General features: G+C 41.9%; 1 protein-coding gene across 1 annotated transcript in view; it reads right to left on the bottom strand.

Annotated features, from left to right (window-relative positions):
- Positions 1-3958: 3958 nt before the first annotated feature.
- Positions 3959-14637, bottom strand: part of LOC110534522 (rho GTPase-activating protein 10) — a 61351-nt gene continuing 50672 nt past the window's right edge. The window contains exons 21-23 of the mRNA XM_021619402.2: positions 10087-10170; positions 8964-9064; positions 3959-7275 (exon numbers count right to left, since the gene is read on the bottom strand). Coding sequence (XP_021475077.1) covers positions 7187-7275; positions 8964-9064; positions 10087-10170 — 274 coding nt within the window. The 3' untranslated portion in view covers positions 3959-7186. The remainder of the gene's footprint in view (positions 7276-8963; positions 9065-10086; positions 10171-14637) is intronic.

Here is a 14637-nt window from a genome sequence, read left to right on the forward strand (position 1 = left end):
ATGCTTACTTACTTAAAATAAATAGAACCCCCCCCCCCCCCACAAAAATACAAGTAATAATAGATACATAATGAGTAATGTGGCTATATACACACAGGGTACCATTACAGAGTCAATGTGCAGGGGTACGAGGTCATTGAAGTAGATATGCACATAACTAGGAATAAAAGTGACAGGATAGATAACAGTAGAAGCAGCATACAGTGCCTTGCGAAAGTATTCGGCCCCCTTGAACTTTGCGACCTTTTGCCACATTTCAGGCTAAAAACATAAAGATATAAAACTATTTTTTTTTGTGAAGAATCAACAAGTGGGACACAATCATGAAGTGGAACGACATTTATTGGATATTAACTTTTTTAACAAATCAAAAACTGAAAAATTGGGCGTGCAAAATTATTCAGCCCCCTTAAGTTAATACTTTGTAGCGCCACCTTTTGCTGCGATTACAGCTGTAAGTCGCTTGGGGTATGTCTCTATCAGTTTTGCACATCGAGAGACTGAAATTTTTTCACATTCCTCCTTGCAAAACAGCTCGAGCTCAGTGAGGTTGAATGGAGAGCATTTGTGAACAGCAGTTTTCAGTTCTTTCCACAGATTCTCGATTGGATTCAGGTCTGGACTTTGACTTGGCCTTTCTTGCCACTCTTCCATAAAGGCCAGATTTGTGCAATATACGACTGATTGTTGTCCTATGGACAGAGTCTCCCACCTCGGCTGTAGATCTCTGCAGTTCATCCAGAGTGATCATGGGCCTCTTGGCTGCATCTCTGATCAGTCTTCTCCTTGTATGAGCTGAAAGTTTAGAGGGACGGCCAGGTCTTGGTAGATTTGCAGTGGTCTGATACTCCTTCCATTTCAATATTATCGCTTGCACAGTGCTCCTTGGGATGTTTAAAGCTTGGGAAATCTTTTTGTATCCAAATCCAACAGTATCTCGGACCTGCCTGGTGTGTTCCTTGTTCTTCATGATGCTCTCTGCGCTTTTAACGGACCTCTGAGACTATCACAGTGCAGGTGCATTTATACGGAGACTTGATTACACACAGGTGGATTGTATTTATCATCATTAGTCATTTAGGTCAACATTGGATCATTCAGAGATCCTCACTGAACTTCTGGAGAGAGTTTGCTGCACTGAAAGTAAAGGGGCTGAATAATTTTGCACGCCCAATTTTTCAGTTTTTGATTTGTTAAAAAAGTTAATATCCAATAAATGTCGTTCCACTTCATGATTGTGTCCCCCTTGTTGTTGATTCTTCACAAAAAAAAATACAGTTTTATATCTTTATGTTTTTAGCCTGAAATGTGGCAAAAGGTCGCAAAGTTCAAGGGGGCCGAATACTTTCGCAAGGCACTGTATATACATTTTCTGGGGATCTTATTTCAGCTCATGAAACATGGGAACACCACTTTATATGTTGAGTTTATAGTTACTCAAATAGCTACCCAGACTAACTACTTAGTAGGTCTTATGGTTTGGGGTAGACGCCGTTTAGAGTCCTGTTGGTTCCAGACTGCATCGGTACTGCTTGCCGTGCGGTAGCGCCTTGCGGTCGGATGCCAAGCAGTTGCCCTATCAAGCAGTAAGGCACCCTCCATTTCCTGTAGTCCACGAGCAGCACCTTTGCTTTGCTAACGTTGAGGGAGAGGTCGACCTCCTCCCTATAGGCTGTCTCATCGTCGGTGATCGGGCCTACCACCGTCATGTTGTCAGCAAACTTAATGGTGTTGGAGTCGTGCGTGGCCACGCAGTTCTGGGTGAACAGGAGGGGAACTAAGCACGAACCCCTGTAAAGGTATTACAGACTGGGTCAGGGAAAAGTTGAACATTTCAGTGTAGACACTTGCCAGCTGGCCACATATTTTTTTCGGATAATGAAAGCGTTGAGACTGCTGTAACATTGTTATGTCATAAGCTGAACGCTGTCACTAGGCTAAGTGGTCTGACTGGGGCCATGATGAAATAAAAGACAAGGTCTACTTTCAGGTGCTTAAGGACACCGTGCCGCAGGAGGTGGAGGACAGCTGACGTGCGGCCAAAAACTGCTGTCCGAGGAAATTAAAAAGATCCAGCTAGATTTTTACTGTATCAAAATACACAACTATAGGTGGCGACATGGATGATTGGGCTATACTGTAAATGAATCTCACGAATAGACGGACGGGCAGAGAGACAGCCAACTTGTTCTAAGTGAGCAGCAACACAGGCTCATTTTCATCCCTGCTCATTCAAGTCCTAATATAAGTAATTTTGGGGAAGATCCAACAGGAGTGACTACAGTTCTTAACAAATTACCTCAGCAGGGAGAGTGAAAGAAGAAGTGGAACAAACAGACGTTGAGTGAGACAGAGCGAGAACGGGGCAGACAGAGGCGGACCACACCGCTCGGGTTGCAAAATACAATGTACACATGCATGTTACTCAATCACTGCACCCACACTGCTCACGAGCGTCTGAGTAGCCAGGCGCTAAAATAGAACTTGGTTCTATTTATGACTCTTGAAGCGCTGCAAGTCCTGCCTCTCCCATATCATTGGTTTTTAGGAGCATATACCCACATGCCAACTCCTCACTGTTCTTCAGGTAAAATAACCAAATGTTTATATTCCAGGACAAATTAACAGCAAGCTCGCTAAATTGCCATAAATGTTTGCTTATCGAACGGTCCCGATATTAATATAGTTGGTTCAGAGTACGTTTTGATATTTCAATCTGCGTGCCCTGATCACGTCTGGTGTGGGGGGACAGAATTCAACATGCGAGCGAGTGGTCTGGTCAGCATGTGAGGCAGTAAGATGGACACAGATGCAAAAAAGAGAGATGAGACGAGAGGAGAAAATGAGCAAGGTAAAGAGACAGATAGTGAAGACAGAGCGAGAAGGACACAGAGGGGCTGTATCAAGGCAGTCCGACACAGAATAATTTGACCATATCATTAGCTCAGCCTCGTTTGATTATGTAACCACTGTCACAGCCTCTTTCGCGGTCGTCATTTCGAGGGCACGTCGAGCCATGACGCCTCCTTTGCATTACTCCCCCCCCACCCACAGACCAACCAGTACTTTTATCCTAAACATCTGACCCAGCTAGTTGGCATGCCCTGCTCTCCAGTACAGACTACATAAGAGTGGATGTCTTATGGTGCTTTCAAGACACCTGGAAACTAGTCCCCCCCCTCCCATCTTGTTCCAAGCTGCACTGAAGTCAGATTTCTGAGCTCCCTGTGGTTTTGAACTCAGCAAGACTTTGGAGGCCAACAACGTGATAATTATTATGTAACATGCATCACACCCCAGTGGCCCACTGGAAGCAGTTTGTACATTAATTACACCAGATGAAATCCAAAGAATTTTCACGTGAGTGGAGGATTGAGGTGGAGGGAGAGGTTTGATAGACATCACGTGGCCTGTTGATACAGCCTATGATCTTTTGGAAAATACTGTAGTCGTACAGCTGCAAGACTGGGACTAGAGCTTTCAGTTGGTGTATCCTAATGTATAATGCAGACTTAAGTAGGCCTCCATTATAGTGGAAGACCGACTACTGCAGACAGCAGGGCTGTAGCAGACTGAATCAGCGATGAAAAATCTCTGCAGTGTCTGTAGAGAAAGGGTCTGCTGAATATCCTGATGCCTATGACTCAATAAGTAGAAAGGAAAAACATTCAGTAAGACTTCAAACGATTTCAATGTACCACTAGAACAAGGAAGTAGAGGTTGATTCAGAAAACTGCAGTAGCCAAAGATGTCCATTTGTTAATTATTTTTTCAAAATGATAACCTTTGATATATTCTATTCAATTGTTCTTACACAGAAAGTCCTGACAGTCCAACAAACTTAATTTAAACGATTCAGCTGTTGCCATTTCACTTTGTTATATAAAACTATTATTTTGGGAGGACCATTTCAGTCTGCGGTGTCCGTCTACTCTCCAGTTATCAGAAGAATACATAATGGGGTAAAGAATAAAAATGTCTTTATTTATTTAACATTGATCAAGAGGACATCCAATGTTACAAAATTGAAATGGATGCCAAGATCTTTAGAAATGTCATGAATCACTGTCTTAAATCACTTCAATAGCAATGCAAAATGAGAGAACAAAAGCTCTTAGAAAAATGAAACCGGCTTCTTTGAACGGCAATAGAATAAAAGTATTGTGATGTGTTTAGTACACTTACAATTATAAAAACCACTCAAAATGAAACCACTAAAAACTTGAATTCCATTGACCACTAAAGAAAAAGGGCTTCAGAATAGAATATACTTGGCATTTTGTGTGGCCTTTTAAAATAACTATATACACAGCCATAGACAATAAGATTTGGAAAATACTGCATTTGTGGTTGTAGTAATAATAATAATAATAATAATAATAATAATAATAATAATAATAATAATATATTGTCTCGTCAGTCAATTTGGTACAGAATAGAAAATAAGATGTGAACGTCATCTAATTTGTAAACTCTGTTCAGAAAGATTTTGAACATCGTCGAATATGGATCTATAAAACCGGTTTTCAATAAAACCCCACTTTGTTAAGCACATTCCCATACATCATTGCTGCATTGAGTTGAACATTCAGTCACACCTAAATAATTGATTAGAACGTTAGATATTCTTTCCATGTCCTTTAGGCAAGCCATTTTTGTATTTTGAAACATAAAATTAGCATTCCTGCAACATTTTATTTGATCTGAGAAATTAAGCTAATTGATCGCACCCAAATTGTCCCTTCTAATCTACAAGACTCACATATGCAATCAATATAGTACCGAGCAGCCAATTTGGACCAAATGTTTTCCTATCATTGAGCAAGACATGGGGAATCCAATAAAATGATCCAAAGTCACCCAAGGACCCCCCAAACCAATGGTCATTATACAGTATCAGTTCTGTCAAACTAGTATGGAGCTGCGGCTTGGAGTATTGCTTCTTCATTCTATGTAATCTATTCCCTCTGAATCAGTTTTTTCCCCCGTTCAGAGAAATTTGCCATTTGAAATCACTTGTATTATTTACCAAATATTAGTCTGAAAGTACCAGGTTTTGTCAACTTGATGTTGCTGTTCCTACTACTGCCACACTCCTTTGTAAATGTTGCTGGTCTCGTGTTTATTAAACAAATCACATTTTCTTTGCAACTTTGGGTAGAAAACCAAAAGCTACTGCTCATGATGAAAAATTGTAGTCATCCTCACAAGTCAAGACAGTCCTCCATGAAAGCAATTCAGTTCGTCTTTGTCTTAGCAGCCTAATGATTCAACCCAACAAATGGCAGCTCTGAGTGGGCAACACCTATGGTGCAATTCTCATGAAAACTTTTCCTACAAGCACAAAACTTGTAGGAATGGGCTAGTGACTAAAATGTGACAAACCCTAACAAAACAATACAATTATAAAACTATTGCATGGCAGTGGTGTTTCTTAATTATTTGAAAATATGTTGTGTGATTAGCAACTTGTACCATTAAACCCAACACCATTGAAAAAAAATACTAGCGTGTGTTGAGACTTTTCCCATTGAAGAGCATAACATTGAACCCATTAGAACTGCTGTAGCCTAATGGTTTGTTTATTCACCAGGAATGGTCAAACTAATCCAGACCTTTCATAAAGGGAATAAACCACAGAGGGGTCATTTCCTGGACACAGATTAAGCATAAGAGAAGGACAACCGGAATTGCCTTCATGGATGACTGGCTTGAATTATGAGGATGGCCACAATTTAGTTTCATCATGAGCAAAAGCTATTGGTTTTTCTACCCAAAGTTGCAACAAGAGACAAGAGACCAGCAACATGGATAAAAGGGTGTGGCAGTAGCAGGAACAGCAGCATATAGTAGGAAAAACCTGGTACTCACACTAATTTATGGTAATGCCAACGACTTGAAATATTACATTTCTCTGAACGGGGGGGGGGGGGGGCACCAGATTCACAGGAAATACTTTACATAGGATGAAGTTGCAATACTCCAAGGCCGCAGCTCCATACTACTTGCTAGACAGAACTGATACTGGTTGTTGGGGAGGAGTATGTGGGTGGCTATTGGATTCCTCATGTCTTACTCATTGGTGGGAAGAACTATGGTCAAATGATGTTACTATATTTATTGAAGATTATTTAAATCCCATTTTAAAAAATGGCCAATTAACTGCAATCAATTAGCTTAAATTCTTAGATCAAATTATATTTCAACAAAATAATAATTCAGGAATGTTAATCTTATGTTTGTAACTACAGAAACGATTTCAGCACAATCTGAGATGGTGGGTGTCGAACTCCTTGTGCTTTTAGAAGTGGAAACGACCCGATAACTAGTCTAAGTTCGGACATCCTTGAATGTCTAGGTCAACAAGTATGCAGAGGAAGAGTGTCTGAACCATAGACATACACAAACCATTCTAGTAATTATATATTTCTATGGTTTGATCGAAGGAGAACCATTCCAATATGACTGCCTCTACAGCATGTCAGTGTACAATCAGTCACAACAGTGGATTCCATACTTAAAAAAAAATAAAAAAATTGTGGTAAAACAATAAAAAATGCAATCCATGTGCCAATTAAATACATCATATTATACCAAAGCACCTCTTGAAGAGTATTCCAGACATTCTTCACGGAACACAACTCTTTAGCATTTTCCAAACATACCCGTTCAGTAAATACATGTCAACTCTGTCTTGGTGTTGTAAGGCACCTTAAAATGTTTCTTTCCTATATCCAAGATAGATTGTACATCATTGCTAGGGGGTATTTATTATTATTCTGCATTAAAGTTGATGAACGCATAGAAGTCACCGGGCAGGGAACGCGAGAGTTGAAGGCATAAGAAAAAGTATGATTTTGAGAATGGGAGTGTGTCAACATCGACTTCATGGATACCATGTATAAGGTGACAGTTGGGCGAGATACCGCCATAGATGGTGGCAGGCCAGGCGACCCTTGGGTTTGGCATACAGCATCTAGACGTAGATTGTCAGGGATGACAAGACCCCTCTTCCACTAGCCTGGTCCAAGATCTGTTAATCAGGACTTCCCAACAATGTTTTGCTGTATAGCAAACATCCACAGTTTGGTAATGACTATGACCATATAAAGGTATACAGCACAAACAGCTCTGGGACAAGGCTAGTCTTCCACAGAGTATACAGGCTAAGGTCTAAGGTTCTGGACTAAAGCATCTCCACATAGTTTTCAGGGATGAGGCCTTTCTTCCCCTCCAGCTCTCCTTCCAGCCAGCCAGGTTCTCTGGAAGGTGCCACTGCAGATGGGAACAGAAGGTACCAGGAGACAGGGTGAGATAGGAGTAAACGCAGTGTGTTTCAACAGTGTTAGAAAACAGATGGCTGTGTCAGTGAGAGAAAGTTTTGCTCAGAGCTTTATAGTTGACAGAGTATATAAACAACCATCATCTCAGCAAACACTGACATTGTGGTGGAAATAAACATTTTACTTTCTGTGCTCAGGAAATACCGAACGTGATGGGCAATGCCCCCGTGCCACATCATCCTCATTTTGTCCGTTCAGGTAATGTACCCCATTTGCTGGGAGAATGACTCGAGGGTATCATTGTAGGCTGTGTTTGGCACAGATAAGCTTTTCAGAGAACAGAGACATGCTAATTAGGCACTAAATGGATTAAAAACAGACATACAGGGAGGGACTTCTCCAATCAGAATTCTCCATTTTAGTTCTGCATAGCAAAGTGTTTGAAAACATTTTTAAGTTGGTCTTCCCATGGTGCCGGACCATCTTCAGACTGAATATGAGATGATAGTCAGAGGTATATTGGCAGAAAAATACAGCACCAATGGATTCCTACCCAAACTCTGTATATTTGATTAAAGTGAAATGGGCTGATATATGTTGATGCATAACTTTGGTATTTTCTAACCCATCTCTATACTACGTGATATTTGGCTCCCTTGCTTGTGGTGTGTATTATTTCTTATGATTTCTAATGAGATGGAAAACCCAAGATGATATTAAATCAAGCTGTGCCATTATTAAAACTATTATTGATAAAATAGGTTGAGACCATGTTTGGTTAGGTATGCATGCGCAAGCCAATATAGGTCTCTAGTCAAGAGATTGCTCATATTTGCCCTCATACTGTAACACATTTGTCGACCCATGCACTGCCAATTGACAGTGAATCATATTTTTCAAATATTTTTGGCACGAGGGCGTACATTTTATATTTTCCGTCTGAGTTACAATCTCAAACACCTCAGTTAAACTCAATTGGAAAACAACCTCATACCAGATAATATTTTATTAGTAGCGTCTCCCTTGCCTGACCACTCAACCTGAATTTAATTCCTCTGCTCTATTAAAACTGCTATATACATTCAGTCTGAATCTGACATCCTAGAACTCATTGAGGAGAGTTGTACAAAACAAATTTAAAAAAAATAAAAATCAGCGATTCAATCTCTAACAAATCAAAGTTGATAAAGTCATCATGGAGGCTGGCTCTGGCCCAACCCATCGGTTTCTGGGACCAATCAGAACGGCATTTTGAAATCATAGGGCAAATCCAGACTCATCGTGGAGAGAAAACATCATTTTGGCAAGAGGCATATGGATGGGAAGCTAGGCAAGTGTCTTGCATCTTCAGGAACCCCAGCCCATATGCATACTTGAGTAAACCCTCAATGATAATTGGCTGGTAATACCCAGCCACGGACACATTGTATCAATTACATAATCCTCTTGTTGTAAAGACTTGTGTATCAAGAACATTTCCCTTGACTGACTAGAGCTCTGTCAAGTCCTTTCAGATGGACTGGAGAGTCAATCTCTACCCCTCTCGCCCTCCATCCCCTCAGTCTGAATCAAGATCAGATTGGGCTGTCCTGTTACCGGTTCCCTCATGGAATCCAATATGCCGGGCGGTTCTTTGAGATTTCGGGAGTGAGCGACCGTTGTCGGAGCGATAACACTTACCGGCGCTGAATATTGCTCCGACCTGGAAGGATAACTCAGAATCGTGCTCGGCCTCGCACGGATACACCGCCATGGCTCTCTTGCCGCCGCCACCGGTGACACTGAAAAATGAAGACAATCAGTGAGCTGGCGGGGATTTGGGAGGGAGGGAGATCAGAGGATTACTCCACGGTTCAATCTGGGCTAGGTATTCAGTAGAAACAGCAGGGAGAAAATGAGCAAAAGGACTGCGGGTATCTCAGGGGCTGGCGCGAACCAAGAGGACTGTTGTCTGGCCGCTATCTGAACCTGGCGAGCGAGTCCACACCACCACCCCGTCTCTGAGACACAGGGTCAGTGTAGATGCATCTCAGACTGCAGACATGCGTCAGGCCACAGCGATAGATAACCATTATGGTTCTACAGAGATAAAGAGCGGGGCAATTCTAAAGCAGGTTTCTACACACACAGAACAGCCGAATGGAATTCTTAGTTCCTCTCCTGGCACGGTTTTATGAAAAATTCTACCCGTAGTGGTTACAGACACACTTTGAGGCTACGTTCTTAATGTGAATGTGAGATAAAAGGGTTGTCTAAGACATTATATGCATGCATAGACCTGCAAAGGTTCGAGAAGATGCTTTTCTGGCCTTGACAAAACATGTTTATTCTGCAAGGTTTTTGTTGTTGTTTTGCAAACAGTAATGCCTGCTGCCAGTTGAGAACTATGTAGAAAACTCAGCCTTCAATACCTCATATCCTGACAAATATGTAATATAGCTACACTCTGCTACAACAACATTGGAGAGCGCTGGAGACCAAAACATAATATCTATTCAAACTGAAAAACTTCTGCGGGTGCCAAGTTGTCACCGCAACAATCTTCACCTGCACTTTGGGATTTGTTCTTTTGAATAGAAGGTATTCTTACTGCATCTGGAGGAACAGGCCTTTTGTATATATATTAAATAACATAATGGATTGCCCATAATGACTTGGCCATGTGCAATTTCCTCAGCATAATTTGAAAGCTTGACTTAATATTTTTGTCTGGTAGGTAGCCCAGCTATGGATAACAGTTATGGGCTACATGTCTACAGAGTTCCCAGAGTCCATTCAAATACCTGTGTGTGCGCGCGCTTACCCGTCCACGGTCTTGTCCCCATCAGAACTGGTTTTGGTCAGGGCTCCAGAGTTGAGCCGCGAGGCTGCTACAGCGATGCAGGCCCTGCAGTCAAACAGAGGGAACAAACATACATCTATAACCAGATACCAAATACATACAGTAGCATCACAATGACACCAGACAGTGTTCTGCCAACACAATGTCAGTGACCACTGCATCCACCCAGTAGTGGGTCTTAGGCTTCACACAGGCCAGGGAAAAGACTATGAACTCAGATTGTTGCGGCATGTTTAACTGAATAGTTAATGTCCTCCCATCTGTATTTTACTGCAGTGAGAAGGTCTAGGTGACCGCCATCGTTAAGTTGAAAAATGAATTCCCTTCTCAAACGCATATTTCAAGTTGTTTAAGTTAAACATGCTTAATTCCCTGTAGTCACCAACATAATAAGAACTTTAAAAAGTACACAGCCATCTCAAAACGACTGCTATAATTTACACTGAAATCATTAGCAATTGTTCGGGAGTGAGAGGTAGAGTCTGAGGTTTTAATGGCTAGTGCCCTTGAGCTGTGGGGGTAAAGCCAGAGGGGATTTCAGCAGGGGACAGTGTGTGGCAGAGAGAAGAGGCTGGGAAGAGCACCACACTTAACAGCTAGCTACTTTCGCACACAGCCAATTAATATTCCACCCCCAGAATCTACACAGCCTTGGCAAGGCTTACAGAAACTCACAGGTTTTGTTCTAATTACCTTTGTTTGTAGTTTTTTTTTTTTTTTAAACAATTCTGTAGTGAAGGGCACATTTAAATTCTACACAAGTTTATTTATGTGAGATAATTTTTTAAAAAAGGACAAAATCAGTGGAGTGTTTCAAAAAGGAAAGAGCAAAACAAAAGGAGAGATTTGGCCCTTTGTGAAGCACAGCAGGGCACAGAATCAAGGGTCATCACTTTAGAAACTATTGACAATTCATCAAAATAAAAAAATAAAAACAGTCTCATATTGGGGCTGAATTAACACAGTTTATTTGATAATGCCCTTGATTTTTTTAAATTAATGTCCTACATCGTAATCACTTATTTGACTGATATTTGATGTATGGATTAGTCCAATGGTATAAAAGAACATGCGATTGACCCATAAATTGTATTTCCCCCTAGGAACAACTTCCACTGTTCTCAGGGAAGACAAAAAAAAATAACCAGTATCACCAAATTAAAGAATGTTCTAGAGAACCATTACTAGAGGTCCTTTAGCCTGAACAGTGTAACTGGAGGGGGAAACAATTCCCTTAACAGTAAAGCCTCCACTTCCCCACTAATTCAACTGTCCTCTATAAACTACCGGGGAGGTCACAGCCCATAACATCTTCACTAAATGGATATAAGAGGAGACACCCTATAGACACAACCATTCACCCTAAAACAGCTATACCAATCCTATTAACCATTACTAGTAAAGATCTCATATTGTGCCATACGCTCTTTACTGCTAGGGGGACGGAGGTGGCAGAGAGTGTGTCTGCGCTCTTCTATGCTCTCTGCGTCAAGTCTCGTCCTACTTTAACCTCCAGAGACAGAGCAGGGCCAGCCAGGGCACAGAGGGGCTGAGAGGGACAGCCAGCGTCAAGCCGCCCTCCCTCCTTCCCTGCCCGGGGCCCATGCTAATACAGCGCAATGAGTAAATTGCTTCTAGCCGCTGCTCCCATAGAGAGACACTAAAATACAATTAGAGGGAGCAGCTTGGGAGGGCCTGGGGGCAGGGGTTACAGGTGGGATGGGAATGAGGGAACATAGTCCTTACCCCTCTCTGGCCATGACTTCTGCTATCAGAATACGAAGACCGCATTGAATAGACTGGTCTCGATGCACAAAAGTCTGTTGTTTGATTGTGTTCAGATCGGTCTGACCACTTCAGGTGGTAGTCAGGAATGCATTTGTGGTCGTCAGGGCTACTGGCATTTTAATATAGCGGGAAAAGGGAATCTGGACACTGGCCACAGTAGACACATTTAAAATGTAGGTGTAGATGCATGACGTGTTCGAAATTCCACGATCAGAATACGAAAACAGGCATTAACTCAAGTGTAGACATGGCCTCTCCATGCACTGCAGTGCAGAAAATCCACTCATTAACCTCAGTGTGTTGTGCGGATGGAGACTGTCTGCCTGGCGCTCTGCCTGGGCCAACAGCTGAACAGGAGCACTGTCACTTTACCCACCTGAGGGTAGGTGCTGAGATGCACTCTTTACTGCTAAGGTAGGGGGATGAGGGGGAAAGGGGGCAGAGTGGATGTGTGTAGGTGCGTGTGTCCACACAGTATACAGGCACTAAAACAGGCAAACTCACACAATTGCATGTTAGTGTGTAGACGAGGGTACGCTCACCTCACTTCTCACCACACACGCAAAAACAAACAGATACTCAAATCGAAACCTTAAGTCAAAAGTTGACTTTCCTACACAAGCGAAGGCTATTAATGAAATGGCAACTGAAGATCTGGAAAAGACCTGTCAATTAAATAGATACTGAAATTATTACAGGATGAATGGTTGGGAAAGTTCAATGAATTCAACATGGTTGCCCTAGAAACCGGTCACATGAACAAGTGGAAAATGGATTTATCCAAAAACATATTACAACTAAGCCAGACACAGGAAAATACATTTTTTGGTGTCTCGTTAACCAAAATATCACAGAGCCTCGAATTACACATTGGTTGTTTGTTGTTTTTAAACTACAAAATGTGTTTCCTATTGAAATATGATTACAAACACAACTTCCAATACGTCAGGAACACCTGCTCTTTCCATGACAGAGTGACCAGGTGAATCCAGTTGAAAGCTATGATTCCCTATTGATGGCACTTGTTAAATCAACTTCAAAACTCAGTGTAGATGAAGGGGAGGAGACTGGTTAAAAAGAGTAAGGCTTGAGACAGACATGGATTGTGAATGCCATTCAGAGGGTGAATGGGCAAGATAAAAGATTTAACCCCTTAACGGATTGGACCCCTTTTCAATTTTCGCCGAAAATGACACTCAAAGCTAACTGCCTGAAGCAAGGATATGAATATTCTTGATACCATTTGAAAGGAAACACTTTGAAGGTAGTGAAAATGTAGGAGAATAACACAGATATGGTAAAAGATAATATATTATCTTTTACCATGTCTTTTTTGTACCATCTTTGAAATGCGAGAAAGGCCATAATGTATTATTCCAGCCAAGAAAAATTGATTTGGGCTACTAGATGGCAGCATTGTATGTGCAAAGTTGTAGACTGATCCTATGAACCATTGCATTCATCTTAAAAACGTATCAAGACTGCCAAATGTGCCTAATTGGTTTATTAATAACTTTAAGTTCATAATTGTGCACACTCGTCAAACAATAGCATGGTATTAGCTAATGTAATTTGAACAGTGCAGCGTTTTGCCCATATGAGATATGTCTACGTCCTGGGGAAAAAAAATACACATACCCCAAGCTAATCGCATTAGCCTATGTTAGCTCAACTGTCCCGAGGGGGAACCGAACAGGGTATGGCGGTATGTGCCTGGCGCACCGGTTTGAGTGCGTCAAGAACTGCAATGCTACTGAGTTTCATGCTCAACAGTTTCCCGTGTGTATCAATAATGACCCACAACCCAAAGGACATCCAGCCAACTTGACAACTGTGGGAAACACTGTAGTAAGGAAGGTGTTCCTAATGTTTTGTACAGTGTATGTCTGAAGTTAGATTTTCAGTGGAAGCATACTTAAAATAAACCTATAGTATAATAGAATAGCTAGGCTGTGTCCATTTTGTGAAAAACTGAAACGCGGCCAACTGCCCATCTAAACCCCCCACAAATAAACACGCACGTTGAGAAGCACAGGGTAAGCCACAGAGCAGTGCCTCTGGATTGAGAGCAGAGCAGTGCCCTTGGATCAAGAGCAGCTTAGGCGTTAAGTGCCTTTGCCCAAGGGCACAACAGCAGGACAGGAGATGATACCTGGGATCAGACACTAGCAGACCTCTGGCCACCAGTTCAGCTCTCACTAGTTTTATAATCTTGTGGATATGGGGGCAGTCACTGTACAAAAGAGGTGCGTTCCCATTACCTTATGTCAGGAAAGGAATTCAACCCCACAGCCTCCAGGCCTGGTAGGGTCTGTGAATGGGGGACTTTCTATTGGCCCTCTTTCTGGGCTAAGAGAGACTTTCCACATCACTGATTGGAGGAGGAGTGGTGGGCAGGGTCTCATATGTATAAACTGTACTCTAAAGTGACTAAGATGCCTTAGAATAGTATAATAGTGTGTAAATATTGTATATACTGTATTCTATATCACTCAGTCCAAATATATTTGATTTGAGCTGGTAAGCACCAAAAAACAACTCTGCCATCAATCTGGGTGGGCAGGAAACCCTGTTCTATGATCCACGGCTGTCCACCAAGACAGAGGGATGGGGGAGGAAGATGAAGAGGAGACGAGGCAGAATTACAGTCTCACTCTCCAGGTCTGGAAATGACTGCCACAGGGATATCCAGATGGTGAATTTGGGGGATGAGATGAGACACTG

This window comes from Oncorhynchus mykiss, chromosome 10 (assembly GCF_013265735.2).
Source record: "Oncorhynchus mykiss isolate Arlee chromosome 10, USDA_OmykA_1.1, whole genome shotgun sequence".
NCBI lineage: Eukaryota > Metazoa > Chordata > Actinopteri > Salmoniformes > Salmonidae > Oncorhynchus > Oncorhynchus mykiss.